The sequence below is a fragment of the Callionymus lyra genome, chromosome 12 (assembly GCF_982586985.1).
Source record: "Callionymus lyra chromosome 12, fCalLyr1.hap1.1, whole genome shotgun sequence".
NCBI lineage: Eukaryota > Metazoa > Chordata > Actinopteri > Syngnathiformes > Callionymidae > Callionymus > Callionymus lyra.
Genome location: NC_141829.1, coordinates 18,476,607 through 18,503,642, shown reverse-complemented (window position 1 = coordinate 18,503,642; position 27,036 = coordinate 18,476,607). Strand labels below are relative to the sequence as shown.

The 27,036-nt window shown below is 36.9% G+C and overlaps 1 protein-coding gene across 1 annotated transcript in view; it reads right to left on the bottom strand.

Annotated features, from left to right (window-relative positions):
• fstl1b (follistatin-like 1b) overlaps positions 1–19,455 on the bottom strand; it is a 30,319-nt gene extending 10,864 nt beyond the window's left edge. Inside the window, exons 1-5 of the mRNA XM_087804843.1 lie at positions 19,369–19,455; positions 19,209–19,265; positions 2,322–2,423; positions 2,125–2,254; positions 6–38 (exon numbers count right to left, since the gene is read on the bottom strand). Coding sequence (XP_087660969.1) covers positions 6–38; positions 2,125–2,254; positions 2,322–2,423; positions 19,209–19,265 — 322 coding nt within the window. The 5' untranslated portion in view covers positions 19,369–19,455. The remainder of the gene's footprint in view (positions 1–5; positions 39–2,124; positions 2,255–2,321; positions 2,424–19,208; positions 19,266–19,368) is intronic.
• Between the last annotated feature and the right edge of the window lie 7,581 nt (positions 19,456–27,036).

Here is a 27,036-nt window from a genome sequence, read left to right as displayed (position 1 = left end):
CTCACCTGGACTGGCAGCGGCCTGGTCGGTCTTCTTCTCTGAGGGGCGTAAGAAGCGAGAGACGAATGAGATCAAAGTCATCACTAACTGTTACATCCAGACTGTGAGGTCTGAAGGTCGATGAAGGAGATACCGTGACATAAACGCTACCCATCGATCGAGCCGGATCAATGTTTCGTGGCCAGCAGGAGCAAAGATGTAGCGAAAGTTCACCGCTGATAGGAATGTCAATATAAGATGCTGGAGTTTATGTCTCTGGATAAGAAGCCTTATCTTCCAGGCGCCTCACTGGGCTGTAGAAACGATAGCCTCACACGGTTCAACTGGAGGGTTTCCAAGTTTCATAAAGATTAGGTGACACTGAAGATAATTCATTTTTGTTAGCATATCTTCTGTCATTAAGTACTGAATTTATGTATTAATGATTATTCTTTGAGGTGCAAGATTTACTTACATTTGTAGCTCAGTGTTTACCTGGTTTTACTGCCATTGATTTCAGTCTAGATGCGCAAAGTATTCTGGGATACCACTCACTACCAAGAGAGGTCACAAAGAATCTCAACATTTTTATTTTTAAATAACTTGTCAACTTTATTTTTTGATGATGTCAAGTCTTAGGAAGGCTCTGTGATATCAGATTGTGTGGCTTTGTCCAAGTCTTGATGGAATTTTTCAGTAAAATACGTTAAAACATGGTACGGGTGAATCAATTAAGATGGCGTTTCCAATTTCCATCTGGATCAATAAATCTTTTTGAAGAATTCACCACTCTCTCTAGAGGAGATAAACTGTGTTTATGAATTAACCATTAAACAACCAACTATAAAAACACATTTAAAATATTTTATTTGCATATTTGGATATTTTCCTTTCAATCTTTTTTATTTCTCGGTTAATGTGTTTCTTTCCGCCCCTTAAAATACATTTAAAATTCAGTTTAAATTAACATTCATAAAGTAATGGCTAAATGCTTTTTGATATCCTTATTTACTTTTTTGTCATTTTTCCGCCATATTAAGGCTTTTGTCATGATGGCCGCAGCTAATTGAATTTTATTTAGATTTTGTTATTTAATTGGAGAATAACAGAGTCAACTCTATCAGTTCAAAACAAAGTAAAGTACATTTGACCTTAGAGAGAGTCAATCTAACACTATGGTAGATCATAGAAAACTACATAGAAAAACGTCCTCTTTACATGAAAGTTAAAAGGAAAAAAAACAACATCAACAGTCTATCTTTTTGCAAAATTGTTTTGGTAGCATTTAGCTTGACCGATTTGCAAAAAATGCATCATATTAATTTGCTTTTGAATTGCTTGCTTGTGACCTTGGCTCCAACAAGGGTTTGAGTGATGCCAACGTCTGTCTGCTATATCATTTAAAGAGACATAGTCTTGTAATAGCTAGAACACGTTAGCTGGGGATGGGTTGATGAGGCCTCCTGAAACAGTTCTTGAGGTATCATGATACAGTGTCTTCATTTTGAATGGCCACTAGATGTCACTCTCTGCTTTATCATCTTTGGATCTGATCCACTTATTCAATGAAGCCTCACATAATTTTTTACTAAGGTTGCCATCTAGTGTCTTTTCAAAATGAATTAAATGAAGACACTGTATCATCATACAGTGTTTTCATTTAGAGACGCCACTAGATGGCACTCTCTGCTTTATAACCTTTGGCTCCGCTCTAAGTTAACTACTACTCTTATTCTTATGTTTTGACTGAGAGAGCATTCTAGTGGCCTTTCAAATAAAGACACTGTATTTCTCTATATATATTTATATATTATAATGCATATATATTAGTTATGGTCGATGACGCCACATGACACAGATTTGTAGTGAGTGTGTTCATTTTAAAAGGCCACTTGATGTCACTCTATACCTAATATTATTAGTCTCTAATCTACCAATTCTATGAAACCATCATCATTTTTAATTTAGAGTGCCAGCTAGTGGCCTTTAAACTGTATCATGATACCTTATCAGGTGTTTCATGAAGCCTCATTAACCCATCAGTACAAGCTACATGACCCATCCTAAAAAATCCTTGCTTATGTCCCTGTTTCTTGTCTTCTATACTTATGTCGGGTCACGACGGTGAGGTCTTCTTCTGCCCACCTTGACAGTGTCCGTCATGTTCCACCTGGATCTTCAGTCCGCTCAGGCAGGCGTCTCTGTGCAGCTCACAGTGGTTCCTGTAGGTCTTGCCGTTGCTTCCGCACACTGACCTCTTGTGGGGCTTGCAGCTCTGCAGGAACAAGAACAACTTCCCTTTAAACATCGACCGTCTTCCTAGTTCTGGGCGGACCACTGACCTCTATGCACAGACAGCTGGGATCCCCCTTCTCGCTGACCGCACACTCTCGGCCGGCTCCGCAGAAGACGTTGGCGCAGACTTTGCTCTTGCTCTTCAGTTCCTGGAAGCAGAATCGGCAACTTTTAATCGTCACCGGTCGCACTGATGCGTCGCTGCAAGATTTAAAATCCCCATCTGGATGCTGCGACTCGCCGGATCGTACCACGCACCGCATGAATATGTTGAGTGGACCCAGACCTCTGAGCAATGCACGAAAAGCAAATGACTAATGCGATGCCAGATGTTAGTCTGAGCTGAGAGGGACGGACGTTATGAGCTAAATAGCTCTTTTTAAAATTTCTTTATTTGAAGATGATCTTCGTTTCTACAAAAAAATTAAGCAACTCTACTTTACAAATAACACTTTCTGGTGACATGATTCATTTAAAACCATTGGAAATCTAAAAATGTATTTATAGTTTCACTGATGATATCAGTATCCACGGGAAAAACCTCAATTAAACATACTTTAGAGATGCAACAGGACCTGACATGATACTTGTGGCTCCGAAAATATATAAAATGTATTTTTCAAAGATAAAATTTAGTTTCAAATTCATTTAAAAATATAAATCTGACACTTCTCAGTTTCTCTAATGTATGAATGTTGTCTAAAGTTATACATATTGTAATTATTCTCAACAACAACAAAACATTATTAATGTAATAACTACTTTTACAACAAAGTAACAGAGGTTTGTGTGGCGTAGGAAAGGTGTATGGACTTTATCTACAGATAAACCAGAAATGGTTTTAATTTTATTGTATATAAAAGAGGTGAAACTAAGAGAAATACGAGGGAATATTTAAAAACTACATTTTGGCCTTAAATAAAATATTATTTGTTTTTCTTATGCTTATATTGACCCATTTAATACTCAATATTCATCTTTTCATCATAATAAACATGGTTCCAGTTTGCATTAATCCAGCCAATCACAGAAGGCCTGACGCAATATTAACCAATCAGAAGCAACAAGAGGCGGGTCTGTCATTACAGCATCATTTGTCTTAACGCCGTCGCTCAGGATTCTTCTCTCGTGAGCCAAACTTAAATCTGGAGAGTTCTCGCTAAACTTTACGGTAAATTCCCCAAACACCATTTAATAACAGGAAATAAACGCTCGGCTTTCAAATTAACAGCATTGAATCAGTTGATTCTTGCTTGTAATCATTTCCTGTCACGGTCAAACTCTAAACTGTTTAAATCCAAGTTTGCCAATCATTTATTGTCTCCTAGATCATTAATCTTTTTCTATATCCATTGATTGTTTAAAACAGATTTCGTTTTTCTGCAAAAAATCTAAATTCCTGTTTCCAGGATCACGTCGACTTGTGAATGCAGAGCATCTTCTCTTCAGATCATTGATCAATATCCTTCATCTTCACAGCTTTTATTACTTTATTGATCGACTCCAAACTGAATATCAATGCAGTTGTGAGAAACAACATCCAGGTCAAACGTTTTAAACCGAAGCTCAAATATACAAAAAAAAAAAACTATATTCAGGTAGAAATAATCGCTGAAAACAATTTAATGTATTTTATTTCTATATTGAAGGTATTTATTGTATAATTAAAGTCAATTATTTGAACATTTTTAAAATGACTTTTTTTTTCACACATGGACTTTGATATTCTGATTCTAATATTAATAATAATTCTAAACATTTGTGATTATTTTAAATTATTTGAATCAGAATATCAAACCCACCTTGTAAAAATATAATTAAATCTAAAAGAAATGGACATTAAATTATTCAAAAAACAAATCCAATTCTACCTTTAAAACAATACAAATTATTTAATTAAATCATCAAATTAATGCAATAAATTGATCAAATAATCAATAAAACGAATTAAACTTTTCAATATAGAAATTATTTAATTAATAAAATAAAAAAAAGTTTTCTTAGTGCTTAAAAAGAAAAAAATAATTTCATTAAAAAAAACTATTTAGAATTTGTCCACTTAATCTTCTAAATATCCTAAAGGTACTGATATATTTTCATAAACTACAACTTAGATTGTTCTGAGAGGCGTGGATATGGATCAGAAAATTAAGATTTTTTCTCCACTTGTCCTCCTCTCTGATGATAAAAGGATAAAATTGTGATAAAAGGATAAAAAAGGTGTATACCGTTAAAGAAAAGGATGAGACGGAGAGACTGAAATAAACTTCTCCCTGTAATTTTATTCTACCTTCTGTGACCTCACAGGAGCCATAACACCGACCAATCACAAGACGCCAAGCAAACCTCCACAAACCCCTTTATGGACCCTCGTAACCTCCTCCTCTAATCGTGTGTGTTTGTGTGTCTCACTGGGTGTCGCCACATCTGGAGAGTGTGTTTTTCCTCTGGACTCATTCCCATGAAAATCTCCCCCCAAGAATCCCTCCCTCTTCTTCTTCTTTTTTTTTTTTTTTAAAGCTGCAGTTTCCTGTAAGAGCCGGACAAAAAAAACAAAAAAACTTCACGAACAAGAACGTGAGGTTTATGAAGCTAAAGCTTCGGGAATGTTTGGAACAAAAGCTCAGCCATGATGGCGAGGAGGAGGGAAGTCACATGACTGCAGAGTTTCTCCAGGTCGGACACTTCAAAGCCGTGGCCTCGGGCGAGTCGGACACTCGGGTGTTAGTGAGGAACCTGTGGGATCCTGCTCTGAATACTCAACCGGACCTGGTGGTCCTCGGCCTCAGCGCCGCCGGTGGACGTGTCTGACATTTAGCTAATTGAAATCACGGGCTTTGTCTATTGATCCCTTGTCTGTTGCCATGGCGACGGCATGTATGTGGACGGAGGAGAATGGGACATATTTATTTAATCGCAACCCGTTTGTTCTTTTTGACGAGAAGAAGAGAAGAAGATCTGTTCTGAGAGAATGAAATGTCCTTCTTAATGGATGACATTATCTCATGGTCACGGGTTTAACTCATGGTACGGAGGCCAAATCTGGCCTGCAAAATCATTTAAAGTGGCCCTTAAGATTGGATCGAACGTCAAAGTAGATTTAAAAAATAATATTTTGTGTTTAAAATAAGATAGGACAGGGGTGAGAAATTATATTTCCTCGGGGGTCATGTTATGAGAAAACTTTAAGATAAATAAATAAAAATAAAAATACATTCTAAAATAAGAAAAGTTCTTAATTTGATTGCATAAAATTTAATTTGAATTCATTTTATTTTAAGATTCTTGAAAAAATCATTGCACATTTTATATAGTTTACCATTTAAAATTTGCAAAATACATCAAATTATTATGACATAATTGTGTTTTATTCATTTAATTTATTATAATTTCATATACATTTTATTTAAAAAATATCATATAAAAGCACCACAAAAAAACATTAAAAGGCAGAAAAGAGGAGAGAAAAGATATTCAAATTAAGATCTATGTAGAAAAAATGCATGATAAATAAATATAAATAAGAACTGCGACAAGTAAATAGTTCAATATTTAATTTTATATACATATCATTTAAAGAACATCATGTAAAAGCACTATGAAAAGTATAAAACCAAAATCCATTAAAGGACAAAATAAAAATATATTCAAACAAAGATCTTTAGGAAAATATAAGTGTTGGGTTGAACTTATAAATGGCCAGTTTTATAGTGTTTATTTTAAACTCATGCGGGCCACATAGATGGAGTAGAGATCAAACTAGTACCTATTTAACATGTAAAAATTCATTTTTTTTTGCTCGATTTGTACAAAACCTCCATTCTTTTTGCAGCCAGCCTCCAGTGGACACTTGATGAACTGCAGTGATTCCCGTATTGGCTTCAGTTTGTAAAACTTGGTTAAAAGTTGGGTTTAATTAAATGTATTACTAACAGAATTAATTGCAAAAAACTTATCATAATAAATTCAATCAAACCTAAGATTTCAATTTTTATTGTGCATTTTAACATTTCATTTTTTTTCACTCAAATTCATTGTTATAAATCGTTATGCTGACGATATCCTCATAAATTATACAACGATCAAGCCATCATTTCTCAGTAGCAGACAGGTGTCATGAACGACTCCAGGCAGAGAAAAAGAGCTTGTTGGTATTGCAGTCCTCGTGTGTAGCCTTGTACTCAGTCACCATTTCTCAAGCCCTGCTGGAATCAACCCTTCAATTCACTCAATCAATCAAACCGCTGTACTTCAGCAACACACACTCATTTCTCTCCATCTCTTGACCTTCATCTGCCGCTCTGTTCATTCCTGCGAGCACCTTTTTTTCTTGTAGTTACAGAACATCCTACTTCTGACGCCACAACAATTAAGACACGGGACGAACAAAGTGTTTTAATCCGGGTAAGTACAAGAAAGGGAGTTAATACTGCAAATTAAACTTCAAACACCATTTAACGTGTGATGTTTTCACATTCAAAGTCAGAACAAATCGCCCTTTTTAGACGTACAAGAAAAAATGTTCCGTCTGCTAAGTTTCGCGTTAACTTTTCTTCTGGCCACACAAATCATTTTTATCTTTCCATCTCTTCCTCATTGTCTCTCAGTTTAACTCTATCTTTTTTTTTCTTCTCCTTCATTTTCTTCTCTCTGTCCTTTTAAGGAGGTTAGCGACGTTCCAGTGAGCAGCTGCCTCAGATTAATGGAAGCCGGTGACTACAAAAAAAAAAAGGAACATAGAAAAGGACAAGAGGAGAATCTCATTATTAAGAAGAAGAAAAAGAAGGTAGAAGGTAAAGATCAGAGCTTTTTTTTCATTCTCAAGTCTGTCATTTCCCCTGCCACTTGTTCGCCGACCTCACGCTGAGGCCGACAGGTATTAAGAGGCAGATGTATTCTGCTCACTCTCGTTTTAACTTTCATTTCCCTCCAGCTCAAACGCATGCAGGCGGCACAACCCCATCAGATAAAAATCACTCTTTTAAGAGCTTTTTTATCACCTCTTTCTAGATTAAAAAAATCAAAACATCAAATCCCTGTTTTATTCAGATTACTGTCTAGAATAATGGATGTTTTTAGTCGATTTCATTCAAAATAAAAATATAATTATCTCGTATAGCTAAGGTCTTTTATGTTAATATGCAGAAAGTAAAAAGGTGAAAAGGTAGTAAATGTGTTTCTGTGCCATTGACAGGATAATAACTCAATAGTACTCGACTGAGTTACTGGTCTAAATGTATATTTAAAATGTTTCAGCATTACAAAGAGGGATGCTGGGAGATAATGAATACATTCCGACTCACATTAATTCATGAAAATCAAATGCATCACTACATGGTGTCATGAATATTGATAGAAAACTGTTCTGTTCTGCTCTGAGATAAATTAAATAAAATAAAGCCCCCATTCCAACTCTCTATATGAGATAGAAGAACTGAACATATGGAAAAAAGAATTGTTGTAATGTTTAATCAAATTAAAATGAATTGAATTATGCTGATACTTTAAATTTTTTAAAATCCAATATGTAATGATGTACACAATTTTCTAACTGAATTAGCATTAGCCTACAATTGAAATGTACTTAACGGTCTCAACAATTATAGAGTAGTAGTGATGTGTTGATGAGGCTTCATGAAACAGCTCTTTATCACTGTATCATGATACAGAGTCTTCATATTGAAAGGTCACTCTCTGTTTTATAATCTTTGGCTCTGATTTACTATTTAAATGAAACCTGGCATTTTTTTCACTGAGAGTGCCATCTAGTGGCCTTTTAATATGAAGACACTGTATCATGATACCTCATTAATTGTTTCACGAGTTGTACATTTTTATAAAATTGCCCAAATTCAAATTGGACAGTGTTTGATCTTAGCGTTTATATGATATATATTAGTGATGACGCCTCATGAAACACCTGTGTAGTGAAACCACTGTATCACAATACAGTGTCTTAATTTTGAAAGACCACTAGATGTCACTCTCTGCTTTATAATATTTGGTTCTAATCTACTTATTCAACAAAACCTGGAATTATTTTTAAACACAAAGTGCCGTCTAGTGTTCTTTCATGATGTGTAATGGAAATGACACTGTATCATGATACAGTGTCGCTATAACAGACTGTTTCATGAAGCCTCAACAACCCATCACCAGTTAACAGAGTTACTTACCAAAGAAACAATATGGTCGTTATAAATATTGTCGCCATGACAAGTCCTTTGAAATTGTTTCTATAATCCTGTTCTTCTGGGCATCAAGCAGACGGTAAAACTGATTGGATTTCTCGGCTCAAATGGCAATTATCGTCAACTTCACAGTCATTTCCAATCTATTTTAACAACCATCTCATGCAGCTGAGAAGCAACTAATGAGAACTGTGCACAGCATGGAAGACTTGCCTCCAAAATAGGCTACATGACGATAAACGCGAGGAACATTCCACGGGCATTCCTCTGAGATTTAAAGGTATCTGGATAATGAATCGAAATGGCGATAAATATCCATCTTTGTTTGGCAAAAGCAAAAGAAAAGGTCAACAAGAGGTGATTTTGCTAATCCAGCAGAAAATGTGATGCATTGCTCTCGTAACGTCGTGTCTTTTACCTGAATGTCAGTGTTCGTCCGTGAATTGGTTCAGCAAGACAATCGATGCTTCTTCACCCTGAACATACCACTTCGCCGCCGCGGATCAATTCTATCTCAGCATCCCGACCGCTATTAGCATCGGAAATATAGACGTATGGATCGCGGACAGGCGGCGTCCGGCGGCTTCTCGCAGCACGTACGTTAAATGAAATACGATGTGAGCGGACTTATGAATTTAACCTACACCTTCACATTGATGAGAATCCAAGTGGTAATTACAACGTCTTTGATGGGCAGATCTGTAGGGAACCACTCTTGACACAATCCAAACAGATGATATATGTAGAAAATGTATGAAGTTATAAATTATCCATTTTCTTTACAAGCTGGTTGAAGCAGAATTAACTGTCATACATTAAGAAACATTCTTTATCATTTATTTAATGAATACATGCATGTTTTAAGATTATGCTCATCGTTCACCGGAATGATTAAATTGGTTGAATGAGTTCACTTTTGCAATGTTGGATAAATAAAGTAAAGATCCTAATTGACCAAAGGTATTTTCCAAAGGAGTCCATATCAGGAGCGCATTGCATCGCATCGCATCGCATCGTATCGTATCGTATCGTATCGTATCGTATCGTATCGTATCGTATCGTATCGTATCGTATCGAATCGTTTCCTTTCCTATCGTATCCTATCGCATTGCATTATATCATATCTTTGTTTTGTTTTTTTCTATCTAGCAAAACTATCTATCGGACCTATCCTATCGATCAGATCTTTGTAATCTATTGTATCATATCTATCTATCGTATATATCATATCTTTGGTATCTGTCCATGATATCTATCTATCGTATTGATCTTATCTATCGTATCTATCACATCTATTGGATCTATCTATCACATCTATCAAGCATAACTATCCATCATATCTATCCTATTGATTGTTTCCATGGAATCTATCATATTTGTCTATCTGTAAATCTGTCTATCTGTCCGTCCGTCCGTCCGTCCGTCCGTCCATCCATCCATCCATCCATCCATCTATCGTATCTATCATATCTGTCTATCTATCGTATCTATCTAACTACTATATCTACTACTATCTATTGTCTCTATCTACTGTATTTATCGTATCTTGATATCATATCATATTAATTGTATTTATCGTATCTATGGTATCCATTGTATTTAACATATCTATCTATCGTATTTACCATATCTGTGTATCGTGTCTTACAGTTGTATTCATCGTATTGTATCCTATCTATTGGGCTCGGCAAACAATCACAGAACATTTTTAGTATTTTTTAGGTCGCATAAATCAAATTGTTGATTCTGTTTAGTTAATCAGTATATTCGTTATATGTTTCCAAATATAGTGCCTTCTTGAGACAAAAGACACTTTTATCGCGCAACAGTTAAGTTTCTTTTCCAAAGGGAAGCTGATCAGTAACTGGCAGTTGTGCAGACCATACAGAGTGTATTGGAGCACATTCCTGAGCAAATGTTTCTCAGCTGGGGTCCGGGTGAGTTTGTATTGAGCCAAAAAAACCTCCTCAGTATGTAGGTCAGCGAGGTGCCCCTGATTTGTCCCTCCTCCCCAGACTTTTTCCTTCATAATCTGTGATGTCGCCGTGGCCCGAGACTGACCAGCGCATTCCATCTATCTGCTGTCATATCAGCTGAGGGAAAAAAAACTAGGCTAATGCGGACCCTCCCCTGAACTTACGTGACTAGACATCACAGGTGGAGCACAGACAGAACTTTGAACCTCTTATAACATATTTATGCAGGTGTACCGCCAGAGATTCACGAGTGGAAAAAAGAAACATTGGCAGTGAAAGATAAACACATCCGGATTTGAGTCTAGAATGACCTCAATAATTAAACCATCTGCGCTATTAAACTTTTAAAAAAAAATGTCTGTTTAAATCACAGCTGAATTCCTTTATAAAGATAATGTAATGCTGCAAACATTTGCACCTCCGGACCCTTTTTTTTTCTTTCAGGCAAACGTAAAGAGTGCTTTGAAGCTTTTGGCAGACAATCGCTTACGATCTCATTAAAGCCATTGAAACGATTTTGAGTACAAAGCTGTGACCGGAGAAGAGATTAGCTGCTCACCACTGATAATTGGAAAGAGCAGATCATTTTCAGACTTGTCCGATAATCCAACCTAGTCATTGAGTTTTACAGGATCTCGCTATTATTGTGAAGTAGAATGATCCAGAAAATAGACAAACCCAGATGCTCGGGAACAAAAGACACAAGGTCCATAACTTACTTCTTGTTTGCTTGGATTACTCCTACTTTTTCCAAGTACAGGAAATTAACTTTTCCTCCGTGAACAGTTAGTGTTTGTGTAACCATCTTAATATTGTCGTAACGGCATATTTAGCAGCCAATGTTTATCATGTTGAGATGGGGTCAAAGTGGTTCTAACCCCGGTGGTCCAGGAAAAAAGGTCTTTCTAGCAAAAACAAAAGACTCTTTCTAACAAACGACCACTTCATTCTGTTTTCCTTCTCGTCGGTTCTAATTCAGAATGTAAGGAATGCAACGACGAATGATGTCACTCGAGCCTCCAGGTCGACTCCCTCTTCGAGCGAGAACGACTACACCCCGAGACAAAATGCAAGTGTGTTTGGCGAAAAAAAAAAGAAAAGACGAAGGCGGACAAAGAGCCAAGAGAAAGTAGAAAGAAAGGAATACAGAAAAGCAGGAAATAAGTCACAGTCTGGGGCTGAGCCACATCTGTTGGCAGTTAAAGCGACAGCGAGGGACATAAAGTGCCAAGAACACGCCACTACCCCCTGCTTCCCCTCAACTGTTTGTCCCTTAACTGCTGTGACAACAGGGCTGGCTGTCCCCACCACCTGACCCACATCAATCCAAGACTCGTCCTCCAAACACTCTTAAACCTCGAGCATAATGTCTTCTTATGTGTGCTTTCCCTTTTCTTTCCCGACTCAGTTTTTCCCCTTCCAGAGGGCGAGAGGAAGGGAGGGGTCCAGGAGGGGGGGAGTACGTCAGTATTCTGGGGCCAGCACTGGGGTCTCTGTTCTAAATGTTTATGGCAGCAAATTGTCCGCTGAAATGTGCTCAACTGGGACAAAAAACAAAAAAACAACCCTCTGACTTCAATTATACCGAGGAATGGTGACTCACAAACAAGACATTCATAGAGTTTTCCAGGTTTCTTTTTTTGACCTAAATTCATTCGTTGAACATCTATTATGAGTCAATTAAATAAGACTTTACATGGTGGGAGAACAGTACAATCGACTTAAAAATGACCACCAAAGATTCATTTTTCTAACACAAAATATTCAAATGAATGACGGAGATGAATCTACGATGGCGCATTTGTCATTTAAACTGATAAACACAGATGTAATAATCCATTTAAACTGAGAAAGCTTTGGCGAAACCAAACCAAAAAATGCCGAAATGACAACATAATGATATGATGGTGAAGTTAATTATTGTTGTTGTAATACAGAGACATCTCTGTGGTTTTCCAAACGAAACATTCTCTATGGTTTTTCGTTGTTTCCAACTACAATAAAACCACCTTTATTTCTTGGTTACACTTTCTGGTACTGCGTAAAAGAGCTCCAGATGTGTTACACAAGCTTGAATAAAAAGCAGAAAATGAGAGCTTTTAGGTGACTAATGACACACGCATACATTTCGACGCACGCTAAACGCATGCAGCTGCAGCGATGCGGTCACTAAAAGGGAGCAAGACGAGGAGGGGCCATGTTGGAGTTTGTACGTAAGTCGGAGAGTATTTTGTGTTTAAGCTTCTTGGAGTCGTTTCTGATTTATTTTCAAAACCAGGCATGAAGCAACAGCAGTTTTAGTTTTGTTTTTGAACTGTTTCAAGTCCTACCACACTAGCTTCAAGCACCTGTTTGCAAGCAGAAAAATGAATAATACATTCAAGAATTGTTGGAGAATTTCCCATGGAGGTGATGTATAAAAACAAGACTAAGGCGGAGTGAAATGATGATGTATTCTATTCTATATTAATCTTTGTATCCTTTTCTTTGGGTTAATTTCCTTTGATCTATGTTTTTTATATTTGCACTTTGTCATCTCTTGCCCTTTGTTCCTTTACTTCCACTTTTTCTTGTTCTTTTTTTTTAATCAAAACTATTGTTGCTGTGAACTGGAAACCCAATATCCAGAGGGATTAGAAAAGTTTATCTAATCTAATATAATCCAAGCTTAAAAAAGACTACACTAAAACCATCTTGTGTCGACATAAATGAGACTTAAACACTGTTTAAGTTGAATTCAAACACTATAAAATGATGAAAAATATGTGCAACGGATTAAAACAGACCAGTGTGGTGCGTTCAATGACGTAGGAACTGTATGGTGCATTCAATAGAATCATTAGGACAATTCCTAGGAAAACCAACATTTAATAAGTAAGAGTAAATTAACAGAAAAAAATTAAAAACTTTTTGTAGTTTTTTTCGATAATGGAAACAAAAGGCAGCAGAAAGTGAATGAATAATAAGATTACTCTTTGTCTACAGCAGGGAACTCTAGAAGGTTAAAAGCTGCCAGTAAAGTAGAACTTTGGGAGAGTGCAATGCTTCCCTAGTCCAAAAGAAAAACTAAAACACACTTAATTTGAGTCCCAGTTTAGTTGAATGAAACTTTCTAAAACAGAACAAAAGCCCTCGTCAATTATTGATGGATTTGTCGGATGAAAATAGCCCCAAAGATTGTGGTAACTTGCAAAGTGTGTTGTCCCAGTTACAGCAGATGATGAGAAGCTGTCCATCGCTTTGAAGCCCGCGAGTTAATCTGTAATCCAACATTCCACTGCGTCATAAATCCGGAGCTGGATGTGAAAATTCCCCCGTCAACAGGTGGCGAGAAGTTAAAACTGTGTTGAAGCAGTATTCCTGTGACCTTTGAGCTAATTTTGAGCTAAAAGAAAAAATAATTTGAGTAAGTTAAGGTCAGTCCAATGAGTTTTAATTGGTAAAAATCTAGTGATACCATACGTATCTATCCATCTATCGCATCCATCTATCTATCACATCTATCGCATCTATCGCATCTATCGCATCCATCTCATCCATCGCATCCATCGCATCCATCTCATCCATCGCATCTATCTATCTATCTATCTATCTATCTATCTATCTATCTATCTATCTATCTATCTATCTATCTATCTATCTATCTATCTATCTATCTATCCATCTATCCATCTATCCATCTATCCATCTATCTATCTATCTATCTATCTATCCATCTATCCATCTATCTATCTATCTATCTATCCATCTATCGCATCCATCTATTTACGATATATTATGATACTGTAGTAACAAGTATATATTTGTAGTATTGTCGAGTACTTTACTCTGGTGTTGCGGAATTTACAGACCATGTGACTCTTGACGAAGTCACAACTGCATTCATTTGTTTTGAAACTGAATATTATTTAAAAGCCGCTGGGTACCACTGTATCCTCTCGTCCTCGGTCATCGCCAGGATTTCATTGTCCCTTTAGCTGCGGAGAATGTAACGACTTCTAGCGGCCGGAAGTTTAATTGCTACACCAAAACGAAGTATCGTTTAGAAAAACGCGATATTCAAGTGTATCAACATCTTCTCACACCACAAGTCCGATGTTTATCATCTCCACCCGACCGACAAACAGACGTCACCCCTGCTTAGTCATTTGCGTGAGTGCCTTTGAGGGCTAATGATAAGACAACGGTACAGCTGCTTTTTTGCGACGACCGCTTTCAAGCCAATCCAAAAGAGTGGAGGAGCAACACTGCAGGGACATGAAGCACAGCAAGCCCACCTTCCCCCCTTCTTCCTTTATCTCACCATCCTCCCCCTCCTCCTCCCCGGGTTCGCCACACAGCCAAGTCTTACCTCACCCGCAATCTGCACCGGCATAATTGCATGGCTCCATCCTCCTCTTGTTTTTTCTTTTTTTTTTTTTACCTCACCCTCTCCCTCGCCCCGCTGCTCCGGGATCCATGACTGGATGTGGAGCTGCAGTAATTAGAGCAGGCTGTTACCGGCAGAGGACACGGCGTCCCCTCAAACTCCCCTCCACCTGGGTGGATATTTTTATCCCACCTTGGCTGAGGGAACATCAGCGTGGAGGCTGGAGCAAAAAAAAAAAAAAAAAAACTTCTCTATCAGCTTGTGAACTTTTCTCCGCCTGCCTGACTTCCTGTTGTTGTTTTTTTCCAGCCGCGGTTGTGTTGATAACTGAATCAAGCGCCGGTGTCATTTCATCCCGTCGCGGCAGACGACGCCAGCTAATATAATAAAAAGAGTGTGTGTGTGCAGATGTGTATCTGCGTGTTTCCCCCCAAGGCTGCGAACGCTTGACTTTCACAGCATCGCAGCCTTCTTTGCATATCAAGCCGCTAGTGTGTTCGGGTGAAATATTCCTTTTTTTTTTACGCTTGATAGATATCTCAAACTGGAGCGCCCACACACACACACACACACACACTGTACCTGAAACACTCTGCTTAGCATAGACGAAGCAATTTTTCACCCTGGAGAAACACAAACATTCTCTTTGATGGTAAATCAAGATTCAGTTTGTTGCTTTTTTTTGATAGCATCGGCGACAACAGCATCATTCATAAACTTCTATCTTTCATTGGCTTCCGTCTAAAACACGGGAAGAATAAAGGTTTTATTGAACGTCATCAACACATTTATGATATCGACTCAGATTTTATGTTGTTTCAGTGAATACGAATCCATTTTTTTTTAGCTTTAGATGCTTCTCACTCACTTGTTAAACAAAACTACCTACTCAATACTAGTGGTGGGTGGATGAGGCTTCATGAAGCAGCTGATGCTGTATCATGACACAGTTTAAAAGACCACTAGATGGCACTGTCGGTCAAAAGGATGTCAGATTTCATCGAATCAGTAGATCAGAGACAAAGATTTTAAAGCAGAGAATGACATCTAGTGGCCTTTCAAAATTAGAACACTGTATCATGATACAGCTGATGCTTTATTTATTTTAAAACCAGTAGTGCCACCCATGCAGCTTTAGAAATGAAGACGAGGCTTCATGAAGCTTCATCAGCCCGTCACCATATATTCTGTTCAAATATATCAGTACACGTACGTACACACGTTCCAAAACAGCAGACTTTCTTAATAACGCCTGTGATGTGTTGATGAGGCTTCATGAAAGAGCATCAGCTGTATCACGATTCAGTGTCGTCATTTTGGAAAGGCCACTAGATGTCACTCTCTGCTTTATAATCATTGAATCAGGTTTCATTGAATATACAAATTCATTGAAACCTTGGATGATTTTCATTGAGAGTGCCATCTAGAGGCCTTTCAAACTGTATCGAGATACAGCATCAGCTGTTTCATGAAGCCTCATCAACACATCACCACTCCTGCTGTATCATGATATGATTTAAAAAGGCACTGTATCATGATATATTATGAAATGTTTAATGATGCCTCATCATTACATCTCTAATATTAATTCATTTTACATTTATTTTAATTATTTTAATTTCCTTTGTCCCGACTTTTGCTTTTTAAAAATTAGTTCACAGTTTTTACCCAGAAAATAAAAACAACTCCTTTTTAAATTGGAGCGTGGAAATCCCTGACTTGTGTTGATAAAATGACAATTAACTATGTTCAAAAGACTTAACAACAACAATAATCCTTAAAAAAAAAAGAAAAAGAGAATCATGGCCCAACTCAGGTTTCAAATAAATAAACTATTCTCCATGTGAATCTTAAGACTCTCAGCAACTAAGCTAACCTCTCTTAGAACTCCAGTTGTTGTGGTTTTCTATGTAACCTGTGGCTATGTAGCTCTAAGACACTGGAGATGGTTCTAAAATAAACCCAGAGTGTCAGGGATGCAGTGAAAACAAAGAGGAAGGTTGTTTAAGTGGGTCTCACCAGCATATAAGGTGAACGCCTGACATCATAACCATCATCTTATGATAATGACAATGCTTTCTACAGCAGTGACAGCCCTTCCCACGGTGGGTCAGCAGCCATATATCATCCGAAGGATCACCTCTGGGCGAACGCCTGTGTAACGTCTTGCTATTAACTTCGCATGGTAAACCCGACAAGCCCTGCAGTGTGTGCCGCGAGGTCAGCGACACATTCCGCTCGGCTCGTGATGAAGATGCAGGATTTCTTCCAGCTGGAAGAAGGTAAGAGAAGGTCGGACAAAAAAAGTTATTCTTTTAGCGCTAAAAAAAAAAAAAAGCACTTTGTGTGAGGTCGACATTGTGCGAGAGGAAATCTATTGTTTGTTTCCTGTGCGCGGGTCAACACTGGAGTCAACAAACAGCAAGTGTTCAACAGCTGTGTCTAGAGAGGCCGTTTAACGCCACTTGTTTAGTTTAGTTGTTTTTTTTTAACCTTTTAACCGCCGCTTCACTGTCACTGCATTACGTCTGTGTTTGCTCATGGGATGGACCACTTTGCTCCGCGGTGCGAAACCCATAAGGTGAGTATTTTCACAGCCTTTTGAGCGCATTCGAACCAAAATGACAAACAAACAAACACACAACCCCGTGGAGTGACCACCCAACCACGGTGTTTACACACACCAGCACATGGGGGGCTGCAATACTGATGATAGTTAAGAGAACCTCTCATGTACACACTTTAACCATCTTTATCTTTTCCCGGTAGAGTGTTGTGTACTTTTAATGGCCTACGACTGATAGATATAGTTCCTGAAATACACTTAAAACAACGTAGTACCTTCTTGAATGAGTATTTCTGGTGTCTTTTTGCTGTAAATCTAAATTATTCTTACAAGTTTACAAGTCCAAACACCCTTAGCTTTGCTTTAAGAGGTTAAAAAAAGAGGTGAATCGTATCAAAATTGACCTTCTTTAAACGGGAAATACTGAATTAAAAGAGTAAAGTGAAACGCTAATGTTGGGTAGTTACAGTTGGATTTTCTATTGTAACTACTCTTGAGTTAAAAGAAAAAGGTGAAACACATTGAGGTAGAAAAAAGCTTTTTTGCAAGACAGAAATGACACATCCCACTTTAATCTAAACCACCTTCTTATCGGACTATTGTTTACTTTTTGTTGTTTTTTTAACAGGTATCCTTTTGAAAACTGTTGCTCACGCGATTCAATGTTAACAAACCATGTTGTTTTTAGACACATGTTTTGAGATAAGTAGCAGTACATGATTAAAGTGAAAGTAAAGTACAGAAAATAGAGAAAATGCTACAAAAATATTTCTACATGAATTCCAAAAACGAATATATAACATGTATATTTGCCAGTAATGTTGCGAATTATTCCTTTTTTTATTAAGTACTTTAGCGAGCATAGCATAATGCTAACGTTAAGGGTTGATGAGGCTTCGTGAAGCAGCTGATGCTGTATCATGATAAAGTTTGAAAGGCTAGATGGCGCTGTCAGTGAAAATGATACCAGGTTTAATTGAGTTACTAGATCATAGACAGAGATTATAAAGCAGAGAGTGACATCTAGTACTGATACTGCATCATGAAGCCTCATCAACCCATCACTATCATTGACAGTGTGTCGTTTAAAAAACTGTTATCATTGTAAATATTGTACATGTTTGTCAAAATATTGCTCTTCAAAGTTTCCCTTTTTTTTATTTTGTTTTAGAAACATTGTTTAAACAAGTTGCAGGAAGTAATAGAATGGAAATCAAGGCATCCATTTTGTACAAAAATTTGAGGTATAAATATTTCCCAAATTATTTGCAAAAACTAAATTTCAACAAGCTAAGAGGAATGTTTGGTTTTACATTTGCAAGGCATTAAAAGGCTTTTGAGTTACCGTGGTAATTTGTTTATTTTAGGGCCAGCATAGCCAAAATGTTAATATGACGTCATGTGTGGAACTTTTTACTTTGAAAAAAATTAAATAAAATGTTAAAAAAAGGTTATTTACTTAGGTAATAAAGCGTGAAAGGGAGGTTTTTAAAAAAATAATAATAAAAAAAATAACGCACATTTAGAACTAAAAATCTAAACATTTGGTTGACTTTTCTCACACCAAGGTAATGGAATCATTCACTAAAAGCTATTATGAATCTGACTTAATCTCTAAACTAAACTAAATCCCATTTTTTTATAAACAAAACGGGGAGGTTGAGATTTTTAAAACAGATCCAGATGTTTTCTTCTTCCTCGGGAACACTGTTTGCGTGCGAGATTATGCTAATTCTGAATCTCAAAGTCACGCACCGTGATCTCGTGTTGTCAAATAATAATAATAAAAAAAGATGTTTAAAAAGACTTAAAGTAGACAAAAGAAAACTTACCTCGGCGTGAGAGGAAGCAGCGACTAACAGGAGAAGCACAGCGACGAAGCGCAACATCTGGTGGAAAAAATAATAATAAAAGTAACGTTCAGGGACACATGTAAAAAAACGTCGAGTTGTTGTTGACTAACTTGGTTTATATCGTGTTTTATTGTCTCACCTTGGTTTGTAGCTGGTCTTGGACGGAGGATCGGAGGTCGGTGTGTGAGTCCAGGAGCAGGAGAGAGTCTGGGATTTGAAGAAATTTGAGGAGCGATGAGGAATTCAGTCCGTCAGAGTTTTCTCCTCCTTCTTTCTGCCTCATGACCAATGAGAGGCAGCGGCGAGTGTGTGTGTGTGTGTGTGTGTGCGTGTGCGTGTGTGCGTGTGTGCGTGTGCGTGTGCGTGTGTGTGTGCGTGTGTGTGTGTGTGTGTGTGTGTGTTGGAACAATATCTATCACACACTGTTGTTTGAACGAGACTGTGGATGACACAGATTTCCAGATCATAATGTGTTCAATATGTTTGTAGATTTTTGTGTGTATTGTTCCATTTTTATTTTTATATCCTTATTATAAAAACTTTTTTTGTTTAACTCCCAATGAAGAAACAAACGGGGGAAATATTACGTGTATATTGTTAATATATTTGGTTTCTGATTCATAATTTCACAATTCATTCTAAACATGGACGATCATTTCTCATCATACTGAAAAAGAACAAACAAATAAACTAACATATATATTGCCTTTAGTTTATAGTAAGTAAATAAGTAATGGTTATTTCTAAAAACTGTTTATTCTCGTGTCTAAACAAGAAGGATCTGTCTCGCCTGCAGTTGATAAAAAAAAACTCTGCAGTGAGAATTCTGACCCGCTCTAGTAGAAGAACTCACATTTTCCCCGATCCTTAAAACTCTTCACTGGCAGTTTCTTTCAGGATCAATTTTAAAATTCAAATACTTGAAAAAATACAACAGGATTATTATAAAATGATAGGAATGTCATTCAAAATCAGGAAATGTAAATAAAAAGTGAAATAAGATATAGAAATATCTTATTTATGTTACTATTTCTATATTAGAATGAAGTGAGATGAGTACAAAACATCATTAATAAATATGGAGATAAAAAAAATATTCAATGTATTTATTTATTTTACTAATTTACATCTGAAAATTAAGTGTGGTTGGATTTATAGTTCCCACACCGTGACACGTTTCCAATTCTTTTGAGACAAAACACAATTTATGAATCCATTTTCTTTAAATTACAAAACAGACTCCAATTTATGTGTTTTTTCCTCTATTAATGTATTTAATTAAATAAAAAGTGTGCGATTAAAAACAGCCCTTTGACTGTATTTACCTGGCATTCACTTGAATTAAGCTATAAATCGTAGGAAATAATAATTTTTTACTTTAATTATTGACTTATTTTTTACTAGTTAAATCACTTTCTTAATCTTTTGTTTGTATTTAAATAAAACATGTTAGTAAAATATACAATAAAAAAAGGGTTTCAACTATTTTCTTTCCTTACTATTATTTCTTACCTCCCACCATATCAAGGCTCTTTTCCTTGTTTCTTTTTTGGTAGACAAAAATTATTATTTTTGTTCCGAAGCCAAGTATCGATAAAGACGTACAATTTTTGAGATAAAAATCTTAATCTTACGTTATTTTTAAGTGTCACCTGGAGACCTAGAAGTTGTGTTTCTGCTTTCGGAGAAAAACCTTTGACAGAAAACATCTGATAGTTGCTGAAGATTCATGTTTTTGGTCAAATAAATCAGATGTCAGTCAAAACCATGTGTCAATAAACCTCTGACCTTCATCCAACCAAGCAAGTGTTGCTGAAAGTAACATGATTTGTTGTAGTGATCAGTATTTATTAAACACTCAAGATCACTCTTTTATTTTCTCGGTCAAAAGTCAAGTCAAAAAGGTCGAAACCTTTGGAAGAAGTTCAAGAAAAAAATGAATACGATCCTCTAAGCATCCTCCACAAAATACAACTTTTCTGAAAAACCAGCTGATAAAAAAAAAAACAGAGTTTCTCGCCACAGTGGTTCTGGGCTCCGGCACCAAACAAACTTCTTGTGATCCGAGCGTCGGCGGGCGAGAGCCACCCTCCACTGAGCAGTAATTAAAGAGCAATTATGGCGGCGAGTGCTGTGAGCCATTGAACGCCACATCCCTCTGAACAGAGAGGGGGGAATGATTTTCTCTTTCTAAAAGCAAACCTTTACCCTCTCGCAGGAAATCTACTTTAAATAGATGCCGCTGCGACTCGGAACCTGAGGGCCTTTTAAATGAGATTCCGAGTGACCTGAAATTGAATCCTAAGAACATATAAAAAAAAGTGGAAAATACTGCATTGAACTCTCACTCTCTCTCTCTTTTTTTTTGAATACACAAAAGCATGTTATTGTTGTTGGATTTGTTGTTAGTCCCACTGGTTTAATTTGTTTTTTGTTGTCTGCATTTACGGCCCCTTCAGACTCTGCAGATTCTCTATATGCAGGAGAAAATGACATTGCGACAAAATAAAAAATGATTTTTTTTTAAAGCTGCTGTAAAGAATGTTCCTCCTCAATTCCTTCTTTCTAAAAATAGAATGACATTCATTTAAAGAGAGAAAGAAATAACTCTATTCATTTATCAAATCTTCATCAGAATGTTTTAAAACTACAATTTAACTTGATCTACTGCATTACTTTCAGCTGGGGGTTGACAAGTATATTAGAAGTGTAGATATAGACACAGTAAATATTTCGGACCACCAGGGGGCGCTCTGGGGAATTCCCTTTTTTTCCCAACTGAGGTGGTGTCGGGCCTCTGCTTCGAGTCTTCATACCTGGCACAAAACCGTGGAATACAATATTCAAAAGACACAAAACAATTCAAGTAAACAAGAAAAAAAAGTCCAAGAAATAGAACTTTAGTTGAACTGTTATTGTGTGTCGACATCATCCTAGACAAAAGAAATGTGTATATTGTTTTATTGGCAGTACAATGTCAGAGTTATTGATGTAAGAACTTGGTATTGGTTGTAGTGATGTGTTGATGAGGCTTCATGATACAGTATCAGGTGATACAGTGTCTTAATTTTGAAAGGCCACTAGATGTCACTCTCTGCTTTATAATCTCTGGCTCTGATCTACTCATTTATTAAAACCTGGCATCATTTTTCACTGAGAGTTCCATCTAGTGTCTTTCAAACCGTATCATGATACATCATCAGCTGCTTCATGAAGCCTCAGCAACTCATCACTATTAATTACAATACATCTTATATATATATATATATCATTACGTTTGTCCTAACGATTACGGCTTTAGCTCTAGCAGCTAGTGATGAGTTGATGAAGCCTCATGATACTGCTTTGTGGTGAAGACACTGTATCATGATACAGCTTCACCATTAACACTGAGAGCTGAAATTTAAAATCTACGTTTCAGATTTAACAGATAAATAATATTGGATGGAAGTAGTGATGGTGTGATAAGGCCTCATGAAACAGCTCATGATGTATCATGATACAGTGTCTTCATTTTGAAAAGCCACTAGATGGCACTCTCTGTTTTTATAATCTTTGTCTATGATCTACTAATTCAATTAAACCTGGCATCATTTTCAAACTTAGAGTGCCATCTATTTGGGCATTCAAAATTTTGGCATTCAAAATTAAGACACTGTATCATGATACAGCTCTGTCTTATGGTGCAGTGTCTTCAGCTTCACCATTAACAAGGAGAGCGTTTTAAAGCTAAAAATCTATATTTTAGATTGAAAAGATATCAAGATCACCTTGGATGGAAGTAGAAATGATCTGATGATGCTTCATGAAACAGCTCATCAGGTATCACGATACAGTGTCTTACTTTTAAGAAGCCACACTCGGTTTTATATATGCCACCTAGTGTTGTTTCAAACCGTATCATGATACAACTTGCGATGGGCTGACGAAGCTTCATGAAGCAGTGTCATTATTTCCAGAGTCCACTAGATGGCGGTCTCTGCACCATTTACCTGAACAACTATTCTAATGAAAAATCACATCATTTTTTTAAACTGATGGCGCCACCTACTGACCTCTAAACAACATGACACTGCTTCATGAAGCTTCATCGACACATCACTAGATAAAGCTGAAGCTACACCATGAGGCCTCATCAACCAGCAACTAGTAGCTGCCACTCAAATGAACAATAAACTGAATAAAACAAGGATTGTATCATCATTTTATAACTGAACGTTTGTGGTTTTTGACAATTCAAGAATAGTATTAACAGGAATTCGACTTGCATGACTTTTTTAAAATGTATTCTGCAGAAACTCAGAGAAACTGTAAAACGAGATTCTGACAAAGACCTTCGATTCCTTTCTTAGAAATGAGACACTTATACAAAGACGGCAAAGTCACCTTTCTCTGGATCCACCCGTCCTATCAAGTCCCGCCTGATCCAATCCCAGAAGTCCTTTGGTACTTTAGACGAAGTCCTTCACGGACGCTAAACGAGTTTCCCTGTGAAAGAGCAGAAAGTCGCAGCAATTGACGAAAAAAAAAAAAAAAAACGTTCAATATTTTTGTCATCTGTGTTTTTCTTTAAGCATTCACTTCCATCCTCGGCTGAAAGAAGCTGAAACAACAGCGGAGACGCGATGAATAGTTGATCGGACAAAAATGTTTAATCTCTCTCCTCGCCGGGGCGAACAATAGCCCACATGTACCGCTTCGACCCGACGGAACATCTCTCTTCTCCTGCTGCCGCTGATTTGGATTCATGCTCAGCCTCTATACATAAGAGCGAATCATGCAATATTCAGCAGCCAGAACAGGGTTCTTAGCTCCTCGCGTCTCTTTGTGTCGGCCCAGGGCTTCCCGAGAGGCATCTCAAATATTCACAAACATCAATCAATCCCTGAAAGGGTCAGAGCCCAGCCACGGACGGCAAGAGATCACACACACACACCAACACACACACAAACACACACATATAAACACACTGACACACACACGGGTACAGAGATATACAATATCTGCAGTGTTTGAACGCGTTCGTTTCCATCTGCAGTCGAAGGAAGTTCCTCATCAAATCCAATCCGTCGAACATCTCAGCAGGACATCAGAGCGACTGAGGGTCGGAATGTTTCAACAAAAGGCGGGAAGTAAAAGAAATACATTTTTTAAAGAGGAAGATATTTTAGTAGTGATGTTTCGATGAAGCTTCGTGAAGCGGTGTCGTGTAGTTTAGAGGTCAGTAGGTGGCGCCATCAGTTTAAACAATGATGTGACGTTCGAGTAGAACAGTTGTTTAAAACCAATTAAAATATCGCAGACACCACCATCTAGTGGACGCTGAAGATAATGACCCTGCTTCATGAAGCTTCATCAACACATCAAACTTTATGTCCACTACTGTGCTAATATATATTTATGTATCATTCTTTTTATTCATTATCTGCTTATATTATCATAATCCTATTTTGTTAAATTATCATTATAAAGTATAATTATTGTTTTTATTGTTTATTATTATTATATTTCTTTAATTTATTATTGTTTTTCTTATGTGTACTCAACCTCATGTGTTTTTTTAGTTAACTTGCATCCTTCCTTCCTTCCTTCCTTCCATTCTTCCATCCTGACCCTTCAATCCTGATCCTTCCTTCCTTCAATCCTGATCCTTCCTTCCTTCCTTCCTTCCTTCCTTCCTTCCTTCCTTCCTTCCTTCCTTCCTTCCTTCCTTCCTTCCTTCCTTCCTTCCTTCCTTCCTTCCTTCCTTCCTTCCTTCCTTCCTTCCTTCCTTCCTTCCTTCCTTCCTCAGCCAAATGTACAATTATCGAAAGATTAAAAATCTATTGTAACGTTAGTCACAATATATATTATATAGTATTTCCTGATCATGAACATTATTTTAATTGCATTTAATATAATGTATTTTTTATTTTTCTAATGTATTTCCATTAATGTTATGTCACTTATTTTATTCATCTATTTTTCTTTCTTTTTTATTTGTTACATTCAAGTTTATGTAATGTTTTACAGATGGAATCCATTATTATTATTTATATTATTATTTATTGTCATTGCCACAAAACAACAGTGGCAATAATGTTTTCATCCGGATACAGGTGTGTATATATATATATATATATATATATATACTTATATATATATATATATAAATGAACATCTCTCCCTTCATCATCTGGTGAAATAAAGCTTAAGAGCTCAACAAATACTGTGTGATCTGGCGAAGAATCACGAAAACACGTCCAGAGAGCAAACAAAAATAAAGCTGATGTTGGTTTGTGGTCAGGGTGTGATGACCTGAGAGGCAGGTTGTCAAAACAAATGATGATCCTGGAAGAATGACGCTCTATCTTCCGTCGTCCAATGGCGACGACCCTCAACCACCTGAGCTCACCTTTCTCTTCTTCAACCATCTTTTATTAATGAAGCTTCATGAAGTCATTTCAGAATTTTAAATCCAACAAGATGGCGCCGTTTGATCGATAATCTTTTGCTTGAGAACATCATCCAATGACACCTCACTTCATTTTAAAACCAGGGGCGCCATCTATGAAGCTTCGAAAGTGAAGACGAGGCTTCATGAAGCTTCATCATCCCGTCGTAATATATTCTGGTCAAATATTTCCGGATCAAATGACATACTCAGGTAAAAACAGCTGATTTTCTCCATAATACTAGTGATGAGTTGATGAGGCATCATGAAACAGCTGATGCTGTATCACGATACAGTGTCTTAACTTTCAAAGGTCACTAGATGTCAATCTCTGCTTTATTACCTTTATCTCTGATCTACTATCGCAATGAATCCTGACATTATTTTCACTGAGAGCTCCATCTAGTGGCCTTTCTAATTGTGTCATGATACAGCATCAGCTGTTTCATGAAGCCTCTTCAACACATCACTTGTGTTATGGAGAAAATCAATCGGTTTTTACCCATTTTTTTCAGTTTTTTGTATATATATATCATTGTCAGTAATGACAATCAAGTTGGGCCATTAGAGGGCGACGAGGAGACGCTTGTTTTTGGCCCGAGGCTGCAGTTCGCCTGAAGCCTCCTTCCAGCGTCATACGATCAAGGACACACTCTGAGAACAGGACCACAGCAGGAGGGGCTTCAGGGAGGAGGTGGGATTGTGATTCAGAGCCTCCTGCTGGTCTGGAACATGATTAAAGAGATGCATCAACATTCAGGAAGAGGCGTCTCTTGCTCTACATGGACGCATGTCAACAAAGATGGAGGACAAACCGTGTGGGAAACACTGAGGAAGGATCGATCGTTCGCTCACTCGTGTCAGTTATTTATTCATGTGTCGGCGATTTATTGACATTTTAAAGGATGAAGTCATTCAAAGCGCTGTAGGTGGCGCTGTAGGACTTAAAATGACCTTCTAAATATATCCACACACACACACATTTACATATATATACCTGTACATATACATATATATATATATATATATATATATATATATATCTCTATTAAGAAACATCTTAAGACGTTTTTATTTTTTCAGGCTTTTCCTTGATTTTCAGTTTTATCTTGACCTTTAAAGTATATACTTTATTGAATATTGTTTGAATTGTTTAAGCACTTTGTGACCCTGGTCTGGAAAAGCGCTTAAACAAATAAAAATGACTTACTTACATATCTATATACATATATACATTTACATACATATACACACACTAACATATATACATAATTTATACATATATATATATATAAAACATATGTATATGTATATATGTATATATGTATTTATATGTATATATGTAAATGTATATATATATTTATATATATATAT